This window comes from Aspergillus fumigatus, chromosome 5 (genome assembly GCF_000002655.1).
Source record: "Aspergillus fumigatus Af293 chromosome 5, whole genome shotgun sequence".
NCBI classification, from domain to species: Eukaryota; Fungi; Ascomycota; class Eurotiomycetes; order Eurotiales; family Aspergillaceae; genus Aspergillus; species Aspergillus fumigatus.
The window spans coordinates 2713843-2730383 of record NC_007198.1 but is presented as its reverse complement, the minus strand read 5'-3'; the positions used below and the strand labels follow the sequence as shown (position 1 = coordinate 2730383).

The window sequence follows — 16541 nt, the reverse complement described above, 5'->3', positions numbered from 1 at the left end:
TGGGTCCCTTGACCCGGGAACGAAAGCCACCACCTGATCATCTCATCGTAGAAAAGTTCAAACCTTAGGCAACGATTTTGGACAGTTTCTGGAAGGCTTCCTCCGCTGACGTTTACTGTGCTCCGACGTGCATTTCCCCCTTCGTTGTTTTGAGGATCTTATCAGGACGCAATCAGCCAGATGTCATCATCAATTATTTCCCCCTGTCTCCCACCACCACATTCTTACATATTATTTGAACAGGGCAATTCTTCTGCTAATTGCATTGCCTGACATCAAAAGGTCCTAATCAAGCCTTGTGGAATTCTTTCGGAACTTGTGAACAAGTGGACACTGAGCACTGAACCCTTTTGCCCCATAAAGAACATTTCTTCCCGAACAGCTTAGTCCCTCTGGATCTGCACTAATCCATTTGTGGATTAGTCTTTGGGACATCATCTTTGCCTTTTCTCAAATACTCTTTCGTTCCTCTGGGGATCAGGTTCTCACATTTTTCACCATTAAACAGCTAGTACCTCGCTTCGCCGTTTGAGGTCCCTCTCACCTTTATTACGCGCGTTCTTTTGGCGACCTTAAGTCGTCAAATGAACCTGCATCATTTCTACTATTTTGATTGCAAGGTATGCTGGATTTGATAATTCGGTACCTGGCGGGAAGAAAATTTAATAAAACAGTGTGACTAATCAATATACAGCATCACCTCTTCCCGTTGAAGAGGTCTCCCGCAAGATAAATGGTGTTCAAGCCGTTCACTCACCTCGCGCGTCAGAGTTTCACCAAAGCCTTCACCCATGGCTATGCTCAGTCGGTAGTTGCGGCGTCGCAGTCATCGTACGCGTCGTCGGCAACTTTCAATCAGCTTGCCAGTCAACCCGCCAAATTCACTCGGACAAGTCAATTACAAAATGTTTTCCAGCCATCAAGTTCCTCGGGTGCTGGTGCCAAAGCCAGTCAGGGCGGTTCTGGGTCTGGAGACTTTGGGTTAGCGGCATACTATGCGGCGTGGCAGCACGCTCAGCAGACTGGTGATGACAGTGACTGGAAACAGTTTCAATTCAAGAGACGAATTGGCTGGAAGCCTACTGGAGATGAAGAATCAGCGAGGGTGAAGGTGGGGGAGAAGGCTACAGACTCTCAGCCCGGTTTGCACGACTCGCCACGCGTCAGTAAGGCCTCAGCCAATGCCGAAATCAGCGCTCAAGTCGAGGAGGCTGTAGCACGAGAAATCCAGATTCAGGAGGAACAGGCACAGGCTGAGGAGGCGTCGGAAGCAAAGGATGAGGGTACTGAGGCATTCCCTGATCTACCACCTGAGGTGGCCGCCGTCTCCGATGCGACCGCTGAGCAGTCTCGATTCGTTTCCGACCAGATTGTCCAATTAGCCTCGGGCAAAAAGTACGCAGAGATCCCTGCTGCTTTCGAATCGCTTCTAAGAGATGGCCTCACTCCAACCGTTGGGGCATACAATGCCTTGTTGGAATCTGCCGTCCGCCTTCACACCGACGTTTCACATGCCATTCCCAAAGCACTCGATGTCTATTCAGACATGCTTCGCCGCAGGGTCATTCCCGATGAAGACACCTATCGCACACTGGTCGAGCTTTTTGTGGTCCGCTCTCATGAGACGATCAAGGCCAAAGAGTCATTGGAGCAGGAACGCCTTCGCTATGGAGGCATGGAAGAGCCTGGCAAGTTTATGCTGCACTCGAGTCAGTTGGAGCGCGATCTGCTCGCTGAGGACCACTCTCTCGCTATTGCTGTCAAATTGTTCAACACCGCCACTACTCGTCACTCAGATCTGGTCTTTTCCCTCGATATGTACCGCTATCTTATCACAGCATGTGCGAAAGAAGGCCAAGTGGAGGATATGATCCGTATCTATGCCCACATGGAGTCACATAAGGTGACGCCACATGCGTCTATCTTTCCGTCGATGATCGATGCCTTTGCGTCTACCGGCGATCTGACCAGTGCTGTGGAGTGCTATAATGAATACAAGGATCTCGCGATTTCTGACGATAATGGAACATTCAGCATTGTTCAGCGTTTGGACGGTCAAGTGTACGCTGCTGTGGTCAGGGCTTATCTTGCAGCCGGAAAGGAAGAGAATGCCTTGCGATTCCTTGAGCGCATCCGTGCATCGTTTGATGAAGTCACTGAAAACCGTGAAGCTCGCCAGGAGGCGGTTGAGTCCGTAATTGTGCAGGATGGTCTCGTGCAGTACTGTCTCAAGTCAGGTGAACATGCAAAGGCATTGAAGCACGCCAAGGAGCAGCTACGCGGTGATGCTTTGGATCATGCCATGGCCCGCATTTGCGTCACTGCGGCGGATGCCGGTGATCTCAACACCGCCTCCGAAGCGTACGGACGCCTCCCCTCAGACCCGATTGTGCGTCAGGGCCCCGCCATTGCGATGCTGGCGTTGCATGTGCGGCAAGGCAATGTGTCAGAGGCTCGACCCCTGTGGCTGATGCTAAGCACCGTGGGTCAGGCAACTCCGGATATGGTTCAGCCGACGGTTATGTACGCAGTAGCCCTGGCCAAGAGTGGCCAGGTTGACGAAGCCCTTCTTGAAGCCCGCAATATGTTTGCCCGGATTCGCAACTCCTCTGCCAACAACGCCGCCGTACTGAATTCCATCCGTGAACAAATTAATGAAAGCCTTCACCTTATCGGCCGTGTCCTCATGCAGACTGCTGCTGTTCTCTCCCCACAGGCTGCCATGAACCTCATTTGGTCTATGACTGAGAATGGTGGTCTCGTCTCTCCCCTTGCTGAACATGCTGTTGCCAGCCTTGGACCTTTAGGTATCTCTCAGCTTGCTGCTCCCGATCTGGCGCTCGCACTGCAGGTTCAAGCTGGTATGCTTCTCAACAACAACTCCATGGCCTTTGATGTCGCTCACCCCATTCGCTTCTCCCACATGCTTGACATCGCTCTGGCCACGAGACTCCCACTGGATACTCACACTACTGCCTTGGTCGATCAAGCCGTCGCCAAGCTGTTCAACAGCCGGCCTGACATGGTGAAGAGATGGCAGGACCATCTTAGCATGACGTCCTCTCCATCGTCTTTCCTTTCCGGTCATCACTCTCCTGTTTCGGAAGTTTCGTCTATGACGCCCGTATCTAGCGATGACTCTTTCGATCCATATGCATATGCTACCGACTTCCGTGGATCTTCTATTATTGCCGAGGAGCTGGGGAGTGCAAGCGGTCGCGCAGAGTCACATCTGAATGAGGCTTTAACTCGGCTTCGGAACATGCGTCGCCTTGGTCGCCATCCTCGCTATATCACCTATGCCAAGCTCATTAATGCTGCTACGAAGGTTGGCCGTGCCGACCTAGTGCAGGAGATTCTAAGCATGGCTCGTCGTGATGTTCCTCTGCTGCCGCAGTACCATGCTGTCAAGTATGGCTGGATTTCCATCCTTGACGCCATGGTTGCCTCGTGTTTGACTCTCGGAGACCGCAGCCTTGCGGCCAAGTACCACAACGAACTCCTGGAGCTGGGTTCGGCACCATCTGCAAATACCTTTGGCCTCTACATCACTACACTCAAGGAATCCACCAAGACGTTTGATGAAGCAACCGAGGCTCTGAAGATCTTCCACCGTGCTATTGCCGAAGGAGTTGAGCCAACATCATTTTTGTATAATGCGCTTATTGGCAAACTTGGTAAAGCGCGCCGGATCGACGACTGCCTTCTATATTTCGCCGAGATGCGTGCCAACGGCATCCGCCCCACCAGTGTCACATACGGAACGATCGTCAATGCTCTCTGCCGTGTTAGTGATGAGCGTTTTGCCGAGGAGATGTTCGAGGAGATGGAGTCGATGCCCAACTACAAGCCGCGACCCGCTCCTTATAACTCTATGATCCAGTACTTCCTCAATACCAAGCGCGACCGCAGCAAGGTACTGGCCTACTACCAGCGCATGCAAAGTCGCAACATCCAGCCCACCATGCACACATACAAACTGCTCATTGACGCTTTTGCGTCCCTGGAGCCCGTGGACATGCCTGCTGCTGAGAAGGTGCTGGAAACTATCAAGGCCTCCGGACAACAGCCCGAAGCCGTACACTATGCATCCCTTATCCATGCCAAGGGATGCGTGATGCACGATCTTGATGCTGCCTTGGATGTTTTTCAGTCGGTTGTATCAAACCACAAGGTGCGCCTGCAGCCATGCCTCTACCAGGCTCTGCTAGAGGCCATGGTGGCCAATCATCAGGTTGCTCAAACCGAAGCCATAGTCAAGGACATGGCCGATCGCCGTGTGGAGATGACTGCTTACATTGCTAACACTCTTATTCACGGGTGGGCTGCTGCAGGCAACGTCGCCAAGGCCAAGGCGGTCTATGACAGCGTTGGCATCGACAAACGGGAGCCCAGCACCTATGAGGCGATGACTCGTGCATTTTTGGCGTCTGAAGACCGCGAGGGAGCCTCCCGCGTTGTCCAGGAGATGCTGTCTCGTGGCTATCCTACTGCTGTAGCCAGCAAGATCCTTGACCTGGTTGGAGGTGGTGCGCCAGTTGCTGCCATCTAAACAGGGTCTTCATCCGATGATGCTGCCTTCCCTTCTCCGTTTCAACCAGTTTGGAACACATCTTATATTGACAAGGTCAAAAAAAGTACTCGTTCTAATGTATCTCTAAATTGCCAGGGCTGGATTCCCTGTCTTCTGACGATCTCCAGCCCGACGGCCTTTGTATAGGCATTCGGGAAGGTAGCATCGGTTTCTGATACTTGACTACCAGGTCTCAGGACTCATTTACAATGTTATGCATTCAGCGAGGGGAAGGCGTTGGTCAAAACTGGGTTTATTTTGTTGCATGTATACCATACACCGTTGGTCTTTTCTTTTTTTTTTTTTTCTTTCTTTGTCCATATTTCCTTTGTCTTATAGACCACTCTCTACTCCTTATCTTAAGGACTACCTGCTGTTCAAGAAACACAATCAGGTCCAAATTCAAGTACCTTGTGAATGAGATTTGCAGCATCCAGATTGTAGACACCTCGCAAGCCCGATTTCGGTTCTGGTGATAATGACATCATGGAGCTACCGTTATGTACGAGACAAATTCCTCCTGGCTGAGTGCACTTGGAGAGTCTTGGTCAATGATGCGATCGTGATTGATTGATCAGTCAACATTGATCAGGCGACTCGGAAACAGCGCTCCTTGTATTATTGCAATAATTGAGTACTCAGAAGGACCAATAGTTTCCGGCCGTAGATTTCCGATGTCGACTACCCGCATTGATGGCGGACGACGCTCAAAACTCCCCCACCATTAATCGTCAGAAGTCATCACCCTTCGCTAGGCTCACGCAGCTACACAGTCTATGCTTACGGGTCGCGTATGTTTACGCACTCAGTGCTCTCTCCATCGCATTCGTCTGGCAACAAGCCATTATAGCCACCACCAAGCGTGGTATCTTCACAGTATGAGTGCGGGGAATCCAACAGCCGACGAGCACGCAATGAGCTCCCGACGGCCAAAGAAGCTAATCTGTACGTTTCCCGACCTCTCGCCCCTTCACAAGAAAAAGAAAAACGCAATGATCTGTTCCTAACACCTGCACAGTCGCACCCGGCGACATCGAAGCAACCCCCGACCTCAAAGTCACAGCCACCGAGACCAAAGACCCCTCGTCACCCGCCCCCAATGTCCCCGAGCACATCGCCGAGCAACTTCGCTCAGATGTCTCAACCCCGGACTCCACGATCGAGGCCGAGATTGTCGCCCATCCGGCCCGCGCACACCAGTTTGTGAGCAACCCGCCCCTAACAGTCTCCCAGATGCACCCGTCCAACCCGCTCCACCAATTCCACACCTGGTTCCGTGACCCGCGGCTGTCGCCGTCCTCGGCACCGGAAACGTGTACGTTGGCCACGGCGTCGCTGCCTTCTGGGCGGGTCAGCGCGCGCGTTGTCTACCTCAAAGAACTGGACGAGCGGGGCTGGGTGGTGTACAGTAACTGGGGCAGCCGGGAGGGCAAAGGCGGGCAGGTGTTTGGTGTGAATGCGGGCGGCGGTGATTTCCCCGGTGCGATGCCCCGTCCCGACGAGGACGAGAGTCTGCTCCAGGATGTGCAGGGGGGCAATCGGTGGGCTGCGCTGACGTTCTGCTGGTCGGCGCTGGAGCGCCAAGTTCGTATCGAGGGGCTGGTGGAGCCGCTCAGCCGCGAGGAGAGCGAGTTGTATTGGAATACGAGAGAACGCGGCAGTCAGATCGGGGCGTGGGCGAGCTGGCAGAGTAAGGTGCTGTGGTCGGCGGAGCCCGAGACACTGGTTGACCGGCGACGGAAGAGCGTTGCGGCCGCAGCGCACGTTCAGGGCTCGACACCCACGTCTGGATGTCCTGAGATTCCGGCCGACATTGACGAGACGGACATTGATGATGGGAGGGCTCTGCTTGAGAAGCGGGTGCAGGAGATGGAGGCGCGGTTCGCGGGAGTAGAGAAGATCCCTCTTCCGCCGTTCTGGGGTGGTGTGCGACTGGTACCCGAGTCGGTGGAGTTTTGGCAAGGCCGACGCAGTCGGTTGCATGATCGCTTCCGATATGTGAGAGTGAAGGAATCAGATGATGACTCGTCGTTCCAATGGCAGATTCAACGACTTTCGCCATAGACCTTACAATAGACCGTTTGATATCAAGCTAAGTGAACTGCAACCTATTGTTAAGACTTATTCAATCAATACCAGGCACAGATCCTTTCGGCTTCAGTCAACAATTATTAGACTAAATGGCGTAGGATCAGCTTCCCATTGGCACTACTCATTCCTTTCAAGTCATTCACTTCATTCACTTTAAGTCCCGCCACGACGCATGCAGCTTGAGAATGACATCAGGATTTGGTGTTGTCACTTCCAATTCACCAAGGGCAGCGTGTAGAGAAAGAAGTTGCGCATCGCTCAACGTCACGGAATGTCAACCCAAACCTTGATCTTTAGGTACATCGGATTATGGGGGTATATTCCTGCTGTGAGCGGTGATATAGGGTTACCCTGACCACTAAAATGAGTACAGATCTAACTGAAAGGATTGAGGAGTACGTCAGGAGAAGTGTTCGTCGTGTCATTCATGTATCTAACTCTATTGAATTTAATCTGCTGTAGGTTCTTGGACTCCAATTTCCCGGAGCGGGAGCTCGGCTGTCTCAGCAGTCTTAGCCCCAGGGTAGCGGTTTCCTTTATCCTTTTGCTTCTTCTCCTTCTTCTTCTTTTCCGGAGGAGGGTATGCTTTCAATGTGATCTCCTGCCATTCTTTGGAGGCCTCAAAAGCGGTGATGATAGGGGCCATAAGCTCAACGAGAGCCTCTGCCACAGCGGGCTTGAGCAATTGCGGTGTCAACTGTAGAGAAGTCAGTACCGGGCCAGATAACCCCTTGCGCTGCAGATTGCTCCTGTACATACAATATCGTTCTTGTAATCTTCTTGCATCTGCTTGATATCGTGGTAGACGAGAGGCTCCAGGCCGTCTCGCTCACGGCTGACGCGGAATTCTGGGCGGCCAGTCTTCAGGGCGGAAGCAGGAAGCAGGACGAATTCTGCAAAGGACAGAACACCGTTGTTTTCGACTTCCTTGGGAGCAGCCTGGGCCTTGCGGATCTTCTTTCTCACAGTATCGGCGGCCTCGAGAAGATCAATCTTGCTCTCTACGGGGGATCAGTAAGTCGTCCGTAATGGTACAGACAATTGACAGTACCTTCTTCACTCGAGCTCATCTTACCACCGGTAAGACCAGGAACCATGGGGTTCAGCAAATGTGCGCGCTAGAAGTACGTAAGCATAATCATCAGCCATACGACAATGCTGTGCTGACCTTTCTGTAACCCAGCTTAGGCTGCCATTCGGTGGATGCAGCGAACAATTTGCGCTGATCAACTCCTACTCAAATTAGTTCCTGTGCAGATTGTCATAGCCGAGGAAGCGCACCTCCAAACTGAACATCGCAGTCCAGGTGCTGCTCATCCAGCACCTGAAGGATGGGGTAGAGAAGGCCACTGAGGGGGCTGTTGTTGGATTGCTTGACGACTTCAGCGCCAGCCTTCTTCGCGTCATGCTCCGATACTAGCGAGCACAGTTTGTACACATCCATCACGTATTCGGGGCTCTTCTGGTAAGAGCTACCGAGGACGAAGCGCAACTTCTCCGTCGACACGCCCACAGCCTGGAGCATCGCTCTGATTGTGTACTCATAGTATTTCGCGCGGTATTCGACAAGCTCAATCGGCGCCTTGAGGTTATCGAGGAAACCATGGATATCAGCAATCAGGATCGTCACATCGCAACCGGCAGCCAGAAACTGTGCGATTTTGACAGCGGGTACTAGATTGCGGGGTTAGCGATGGGCTTTCCATTGCATTGAGAACGACATCGTACCAAAGTATCCGCAGTGAGGTTTGCCAGTGGGACTCGTTCCTATCAATTGGAAAAGAAGATTTTAGCAATTGCCCATAAATCGCATGAAAAAAAAAATGTTGTGTAGTACCCCAGTAGATCTTTGGGTTGCGCCCCTCCGCGAGAATGCCCTCAATGATATCCGGGTTCAGAATCTCTTGAAGGTTCTCCTTGATGAGGGCGAACCTCTCGGCCGCGTTCATTTCTGCCATGGTTAAGCAAGAATATGACTTCAAAAACTTGACGACGGAAACCGCGGTCGCTATATAGTGCACTCTGCTTAGGTGAGTCAGTCCGTATACCCATGGATAAATACAAAAATCCCCGCCATCTCCGGGCCGGGTGTTTTCCCGCTTGAAATAATGTTGTATGTGACAGGGCGGTCAGCCAGGATCCAATGTCTCACCAACAGCCATGTCCGCGGATTCAGAAAGTGAGATGGACGAATGAAAGCGGACTCGACGACTGTATGCTGACGGAACCTGCATGGAGCTGGGACACCAAGGAGTCCGATCGTCCTGCCGTCTCTGTTCTTCACTCGGAACACTCGGAATGCTCCGATCTTGCTGACTCTTTTCATCCGTTATTGTACAAAAAACCTTGAACATCTGTAGATCTCGAGACTCCACTTGTGGACGGTCGCCGAGCCCTGGGATATCTCCTTCCTCTATATGCACATGTGGCAGCAGGATATTTCGGACAAGGCGCATCTAGTCACATCAGCAGGTCAATCGCTTAATAAAGAGCCTTGAGCATTCAATGTAGTAGCCGATAGCGGGAAGGCGAGTCTCATGGAGCCGTACATCTGTAGCCCTTAAGGCTTGATTTCTGACAAGCTGCTTCTCATTAGACCTGTTGCCGGTGGAACTCATGCCAGATTAAATCCAAATATAGCTGTTTATCATGTACCTCCCCCATTAATCCCATACTTACGAGCTAGGTTCAGGTAATCACCCCTATCACGTGAGAGTACGCATTCAGGGTCATCAACATCAATATCTACTTTCCTCAATTCTACCAAGAGAAAGCAACTGGACATCAGTTGGAATTCGCAATCAAGACACATCTTGGAGGTAACTCCAATTCTTCCATTACGAATAAGAAGCCGGAGTCATGACACAACCACCTGTTCAATCCCGCTGGATTATCCTAGCATTAGCCAGCGGCACTTTCGCAGCCCTCAACGGCCTTTTCGCTAAACTGTATGTCCCCAAGTTCTTCTAATGGCAACTCGCATTTTGAAGCAGATCATTCGCTGATAGGAGTCAGAACAACCGATGAGCAAACCACAGCGTTCACCAGGAGTATCTCGCATCTCTTCGGCGCAGGGGATCAAAATACGTTTCTTGAATTGTTGGTTCGAGGTGTACGTCTCCCCTACCTTTCCTGCGTTTTGAAGGATTTGTTTGACTTTGTAAAGGTTTGTCTGGGACTCAATGTCCTGTGTAACATTATCATGTGGGCCCTCTTTACGAGAGCGTTGACCGCGTCTCCCTCCACGACCAAAGTGTCCATCACTAACACGTCGGCAAACTTTCTCATCACGGCGTTGCTGGGTATGATTGTCTTTCGGGAGAAGGTGAGTGGGCTGTGGTGGTTGGGGGCTGCGATGATGGGTGGTGGGTGTATTTTGGTCGGGATGAGGGATTCATGAGCCTCATGCATCTAAGCAAACAGGTCTGAGCATGGACTGGGTTGCATGTAAGGATAGAGCTTGAGTGTCAAGTACAATGAAGCTATTCCCTAGGATGCTAGGATGCCTGATCCCGTAGTCTATTTGAGGTGAATATATTACATCGAAAGGTATCTCATATGTCAATGTCTCTCCGTCAATTCCACAAAAGCATCGTCCTCCTCGGTTCCTCTCAGGGCCGTAGTTGGTCCCCGGTTGTCTAAAGCCACTGGCCCGTTGTCGCGGTTAAGGCGTGGCCACCGTGGCAGCATCGAGCCCACACGTTGCAGGAAGCGCCATACATTTTCTTCTAGGCTATCGCTTGGGCGCCCGTTAAGATGGGCTCCAAGTGGAAGGTCCGCCGCCGTATGGGTTGATGCGAGAGCTTGCTCCTCAGCCTCCACCTTGAACTGATATTTCAGGCAATCCTTGACAGTGACAAGCCCCGTGACCCGACCACGATGCTCAACCAAGATCACCCTCGGTCCCATCTTCTTGAAGATCTCCATGACAGTCTCGAGTGCCAGGCGGGGATGCACGGTTAGCGGTGTATGGTCAACGTATCGGCTGAAATCCACGAAAGGCGCCCCTAAACTAGTTTGAATTGCATCAAAGGTATTGGGCACCAACTGATTTCTCGAAACAGATGCCCTGCGCGCCACTGCGGCTTCGGCTGCTTCCTTCGTGAATACACAGCGAGCATTAGGGGCCAATATACCCTCCGACTTCGCCCGGTCAATCGCGTATCGGAGTTCAGTGCGGCCGATGTACCCGATCAAGACCTTACTTGAACGATCCTCAACGATGGGGAACCCTTGAAATTTGTTGTCATTCAGAAGATGCTCGGCTTCACGCACGGGGAAGTCTGCTGCAGGAAGCGAGACAGGATCAGGCGTCATGGCCTGCGAGACAGGCACATTGAAGACATGCTCTTCTTTATTGTCTAGGAACGGGAAGCCGTTGGACCAGATCATTCGGTCTGCAATTCCTCCGCTGCCAAAGCAATCACTAACAGCTTTGGTGACACCCACCACGATCTACCAATGTTAGTCTCTTTGATGATTGCACCCAGTCCTGATTGACTCACCATGGTGGGTAGAATGTAAGTAAGGGCCCCGGTAAGTTCAAACATGATGACAACCACAGATATTGTGAGGTGCATAATCCCACTCAGAGCGGCCCCAGCGCCAAGGAACGCATATGTTCCGGGAGTGATACATGGAACATCTGGTTTGCAAGAGGCAAAGAAGGCGGAATTAGGGAAAGCCTCGTGCAAGGCCTGGACAAGAATCCCTACCAAGCGACCAAAGGACGCTCCAATGGCCATTGACGGGACGAAAATGCCGGCCGGAACTTTACAACCGTAAGAAATGATGACCAAAAGAACTCGTAAAATCGTAGCAATCACTAGGGATGCAACCATAGTCCATCGATTCTTGGACCTACAATCATTAGCAGCTGTCTTCTCTAGTTGTCGGGCAAACGGCATACTCGCAAAGTCCGTGATAATCATGCCCTCCCTCGCACTCACGGAACAAAATCTCCATCATCTCGGTCATGTTGATTTTCAGAAACATGTTCGGATAGCAAATGAATGCGGTCAAGCCCGCTAAGATGACTGATTCGACAATGGGGTATTGCGAAAGATATTTCTTCCTGAACGCCTGGACTCGAAGATTCCACTTGATCACAAAGGCGCCGTACAAACCACCAAATATCCCAAGAAGTACGAAAAATATTAGTTCGAAAAAATGCCACGTGCGATCATACTGCACCTGAAACATGACGAGTTGTCCGGTCCTGAAGGGATTCATCATCTGTGGCCTGGATCAGCGGCTGACGAACAGACAGAAACAGAACCTGGCGTCCCTACCGCCAACACACCAGTTGCGACCAAAGCGCAGAAATAACTTCGCCAGAGAGTCTTGAGTGGAAAGTAAGATGCCATTTCCTGCAGCCAGCGTATCAGCATAACCCTCCGAACACATGCGCCTCAAAATCACCAACCTCTAGAGAGAATAGTACCCCCCCAATTGGACTGCCAAATGCCACTGCCACACCAGCAGCAGCAGTTGCCGTCAGGACTTCTCTCGTTTTCGATGCGTTCAGCTTATACTTGCTAAAAAGGCGCGAGATGACATTCCCTGTACAGACGGCAAAATGTACACTGGGACCTTCTTTTCCCACTGAAAGACCAGACGCAATGGCCAATGGAAGCGCGATGGACTTGATCAATAGTGTCCAACCACCTAAGAAGCCTTTCATCACGAATCCAGCAATAATGCATTTAATTTCTGATATACCGGACCCTGCGGCGTAAGGGGCGAATACTTTAACCAAAGTGGCGGCGATAAATGCGAACAAAGTCTATACTTTCTTAGCCATTGATCCGAAAGGACCAGGTAAGGTTCCAACATACCGCGAAAAAGAAGTATACAAAGTAGTTGATAAGCCAAAAGGAAGTCCATGGTTTCCATTCGGGACAGCCTAGTGAAGATATACGTTAGCTCCACCATGAATATAGAGCATAAGCGATATGCATACCTCCTTCAGCACCCCAGCAGCAGAACTGTTCATTGAGGTAAAACGCAGTCGTACAATGACCCAACTTGATATCCGACAGCCACTCAGTGATGATGTTCAATACAGCCGAGATCAATCCGATAGCGGCGCCGACAATTGTAATGACGAGCCAAGCTTGCCCAGCGTGATAAGACTCGCTCACTTTGCGCCTCCAACCAAATGTGCCTTCCTGATCCCAGAACCCAGACCCATCTCGTCGCTTCGCCCTTCGTCGCGCTTGTTCCTGTATAGCATCTTGGACCCAATCAATCGTTGTAAAATCCTCATATCGCTTTATTTCCCTGATCTCATCGGTAATCGCGTTCGGATGGCCATTGTCGTCGGGTGGGCTAGGGTCAACAGGCGAGGTGACAGATAAGCCTGATAATCTCCAACTCCGACGCTCAGACAGGACTGAGGGTGAGCGCGGAGCGGTCGACGAGCCAGGCATCGAGCTCATACCACAATTCTCTTTTGCGGTAAGAGCATAGTCAGCGTGGACGTGATGCTGGGGAGCTGTTTATATTGCAATGACAATGTTCCATGGCAGATATGCCGCCCGCCCACGTGAGAGAACCTCCCGCTTTCAGATTGGCGATAAGGATCAGAAGGCGATGGGTTTCCTTTGTCGATCGAGGTGTAGCACACAGTCATGTAAGATAATAAATTTCCTTTTCTTTTTCAGCGAGTCGGCTGGTGAGAAGTGTTATATAGGAGTCAACGTGCTTGATTCGACCCTGTCCTTGTAGTCAAAGCACATGCAAGCATATTCTACATCATTTGCGGAGAACATCTACACGCCGCGCGCTCTTGATTTCTACCCGCACGCGGTGTAGCAGTAATTTCTCGGCCTTCCAACCCACACCATATTCCTCTCCGATCCAGACAATAGTACTTAACAAGTCTTTTCAACACGTATAATTATCTTGATCTGACCAGCTTTGAAACATCCGCAATATACGACCAAATCCCGAACCGAGCCCGCTATGTCTCCGAAAGACAAGCCCGCACCAGCACCAGCAACAGCACAAACCTCCAGAGATGAGATAACCGGCCAGAGCGCTCTACCTAGTGCGTGTGAACCAGAGCTTTGTCGAATCTATTCCAGGGGCTTACATGCCACAGTTACACGAATAAAGAAAATCATTCATCTCGATGAGGATATCGTACAATGCTCCGGAAATGCTACGTTCGTAGTCGCAAAAGCTACAGTTTGCCTCCCCTTTTGGCTCTCGGGATTCTAAGCTTCGTGTTGAGCAAGATTCGCTAATTCTGTCCTACAATCTACATAGGAAATGTTCATCCAATACCTCGCGCAACAAGGGCATAACGTCGTTAAATCTGAACGAAAACCGCGTAAGGTTATCCAATACAAGGATCTAGGTCCGTTGCGAATCATAGCATTGAAGCGAGCAGATCGCTGACGAATGACAGCTACCGCCGTTTCTCGAATCGATAATCTGGAGTTTCTTGCCGACGTGATACCCAAAACAACTACCTATAAACAATTCAAAGAGAAGAAAGAAAAAGAAGCCAACAAAGACGCCGCTTTCGAGAAAGGACAGCGCACATTGAACGGCACAATGCCTTCGATGATCAAAGAAAACGGCGAGGGTGGTCAACAGAAAGCGGATAAGCCTTCTATAAGCCCTCGAGCTCCGTCTCTCAGTACGTTGATGGTTGATCGCACTGTCGAGGCGCAAACAGGAGAAAACGACCGTGATGTCGAAATGGTAGACCAATGATCGAATCAGGCGCAAGTCCTTGTATAATTTGAGCTACTCGATAGACGTGTTTATGTCTTTGGGTTTGGGTATTATCATCGAGGATCGCATGTTTGGGTTTGGTTATGCACGGAACGGATACGGATCGAGGGCAAAAATCCCTGTTGGTCAGTTGCTTTCTTGACGCGTGAATCATTTATACCTTGGGTTAGCATAGCGAGAACATATGAAAATTATGATGAAATCATCTTGAAAAGACCAATTTTATTATATAATAGATAGAGTCTGGAAGAGCAGCATTCAAGGTAGACCTAAAGATGGCAGCTGCAAGAAGAATGTTTGGCGGCCGGAATTGTCGTGGGCCCCAGCCAATGAGGCGCCCCGTGATTCCGATCGCTTGTCGTAGAAAGCTCTTTCGACCCGTATGCCGGGCCTCCGTTCAACCTCATCGAATTCCTCCCGTCGTATCATTCAATTGCTCTCTTCCCCCCTCAACTCTCCTCCCCTCCACCCACCTCCCCGCAATCATTGCGATTGATAGTCTCATCATGTCGCTTTCCTCCGCCTCAAGCACTCTGCTGCGCGCTTGCGCCCGCCAGCAGCTGCCCACCACCCGCGCTGCTGTCGCCTCCTGCCAGCAACGGAGAGGACTGTCTGAGGCCTCCAAGTCCTCCTCCTTCGATAGCCCTTTCGGCAACTCCCACGAGTACCAGTCGACCCTGAAGATTCCCAGTTTCAGCAAATACGCTTCCAACAAGCCCCCTCGCTCGAACCAGGTTTTCTCCTACTTCATGGCCGGAGCCCTCGGTCTCGGATCTGCTGTTGGTGCCAAGGCTACTGTTCAGGGTAGGTGATATCAGGCAATTCACCACAAGTGATGGATTTGAACGAAAGGATTGAAAGTCGCTTCGGAATACAATCGCGGGCGATTCGGCGATTGGGGTCATTTGGTATCACGTGGAGCAGGTTGCTGATATGCAATTTTTCCCTTCAGACTTCCTCGTGAACATGTCCGCCTCCGCCGATGTCCTGGCTCAGGCCAAGGTTGAAATCGGTCTCGATTCGATCCCCGAGGGCAAGAACGTACGTGTCCCGTTTATTCGCCAAGCATCACGCACACTTCGCTACTCCGAAAACCCATACTGACCTACCAATCCACAGGTCATTATCAAGTGGCGTGGAAAGCCCGTTTTCATCCGTCACCGTACTCAGGACGAAATTCAGGAGGCTCAGCAGATTGACTGGAAGACTCTCCGTGATCCTCAGCCCGATGAGGACCGTGTCCAAAAGCCTGAGTGGCTGGTCATGCTTGGTATGTCGTCACGCCATCTGATTTTGCTCTATGCTTTTGAACGGTTACTGATAGCGAATTGCTCCATCGTGAAGGTGTCTGCACTCACCTTGGCTGTGTCCCCATTGGTGAATCCGGTGACTTCGGCGGCTGGTTCTGCCCCTGCCACGGTTCCCACTATGATATCTCCGGCCGTATCCGGAAGGGTCCTGCCCCTTTGAACCTCGAGGTTCCCCAGTACAGCTTCCCTGACGAGAGTACCCTTGTCATTGGTTAAAAATCTCTTCGTAAGTCGCTAGATGTTCTAGATCAAAGAGAGACGAAGACGGAGGGGAGTGTTTGTGCTCTAGACGGTTAGCTTTGTTGCGTCAGAGACCATGTTTTAATATGGACCCAAAAATGAGCTCTTGTACCATCTTTCAACATGCGCTGCTCAGGCCCCCCTGTATCACTCACTTGTCTGTGGAATTCTTGTGTTTCAGTATAGACTTTCCTCGTTCTGAGACCTTGCCTCACGCGCATGCGGGTCAAAAGCGAGTTGTCCGTTCCTCTTACTCGTGGCAGCTGATGAAGCAGTTGGAAGTTGATCTGCAGTGAGAGGTGGTGGACTTCAGATGTAGATCTGTTGAGCGTTGGTTCGAGTACATGTATGTCATAGTCAGTTTACGCATATTCATCGTTCAATCTCCTTTGTCTTTTTTGTTCATTGGATCTGGTAATCTCTACTGCTAAGGTATTCTCAAAGTACTTCGCCAAGTCAGACTCGGCAACTCAACCTGACTGCGCCGGCTGCATAGTAATATACAAGTTGAATTTCCCTACTTGGTCTATCTATCCTCTATTCCATTTCTGTACAATGCTCAAGATACAAGTCGTTGTCCC

The 16541-nt window shown here is 51.0% G+C and overlaps 6 protein-coding genes across 6 annotated transcripts; 4 read left to right on the top strand and 2 right to left on the bottom strand.

Moving 5' to 3' along the window:
* Positions 1-733: 733 nt before the first annotated feature.
* Positions 734-4552, top strand: AFUA_5G10660 (pentatricopeptide repeat protein; the record flags this gene model as incomplete). Its single annotated transcript, XM_748485.1, has 1 exon — positions 734-4552. One exon carries the CDS (start codon positions 734-736, stop codon positions 4550-4552), a length of 3819 nt encoding a protein of 1272 aa, XP_753578.1.
* A 714-nt stretch (positions 4553-5266) lies between these two features.
* Positions 5267-6637, top strand: AFUA_5G10650 (pyridoxamine-phosphate oxidase PDX3; the record flags this gene model as incomplete). The annotated part of the gene is made up of 3 exons (XM_748486.1): positions 5267-5364; positions 5424-5518; positions 5592-6637. 3 exons carry the CDS (start codon positions 5267-5269, stop codon positions 6635-6637), a joined length of 1239 nt encoding a protein of 412 aa, XP_753579.1.
* A 475-nt stretch (positions 6638-7112) lies between these two features.
* Positions 7113-9021, bottom strand: AFUA_5G10640 (tyrosine--tRNA ligase TYS1; the record flags this gene model as incomplete). The annotated part of the gene is made up of 7 exons (XM_748487.2): positions 8502-9021; positions 8393-8431; positions 7946-8338; positions 7833-7897; positions 7716-7782; positions 7424-7665; positions 7113-7361 (listed from the first exon to the last, which is right to left on the bottom strand). The coding sequence occupies exons 1-7, from the start codon at positions 8620-8622 to the stop codon at positions 7113-7115; spliced, it is 1176 nt and encodes a 391-aa protein (XP_753580.1). The 5' UTR covers positions 8623-9021.
* Positions 9022-9774: 753 nt separating this feature from the next.
* Positions 9775-13373, bottom strand: AFUA_5G10630 (chloride channel protein). Its single transcript, XM_748488.2, has 7 exons — positions 12627-13373; positions 12502-12569; positions 12090-12449; positions 11956-12033; positions 11574-11899; positions 11170-11524; positions 9775-11119 (listed from the first exon to the last, which is right to left on the bottom strand). The coding sequence occupies exons 1-7, from the start codon at positions 13102-13104 to the stop codon at positions 10226-10228; spliced, it is 2559 nt and encodes an 852-aa protein (XP_753581.1). The 5' UTR covers positions 13105-13373; the 3' UTR covers positions 9775-10225.
* A 98-nt stretch (positions 13374-13471) lies between these two features.
* Positions 13472-14696, top strand: nctC (histone-fold domain-containing protein). The gene is made up of 4 exons (XM_748489.2): positions 13472-13715; positions 13770-13855; positions 13937-14027; positions 14079-14696. Exons 1-4 carry the CDS (start codon positions 13631-13633, stop codon positions 14387-14389), a joined length of 573 nt encoding a protein of 190 aa, XP_753582.1. The 5' UTR covers positions 13472-13630; the 3' UTR covers positions 14390-14696.
* Positions 14697-14739: 43 nt separating this feature from the next.
* On the top strand, positions 14740-16354 carry rip1 (ubiquinol--cytochrome-c reductase catalytic subunit RIP1; the record flags this gene model as incomplete). The annotated part of the gene is made up of 4 exons (XM_748490.2): positions 14740-15214; positions 15363-15451; positions 15530-15680; positions 15755-16354. The coding sequence occupies 4 exons, from the start codon at positions 14740-14742 to the stop codon at positions 15934-15936; spliced, it is 897 nt and encodes a 298-aa protein (XP_753583.1). The 3' UTR covers positions 15937-16354.
* Between the last annotated feature and the right edge of the window lie 187 nt (positions 16355-16541).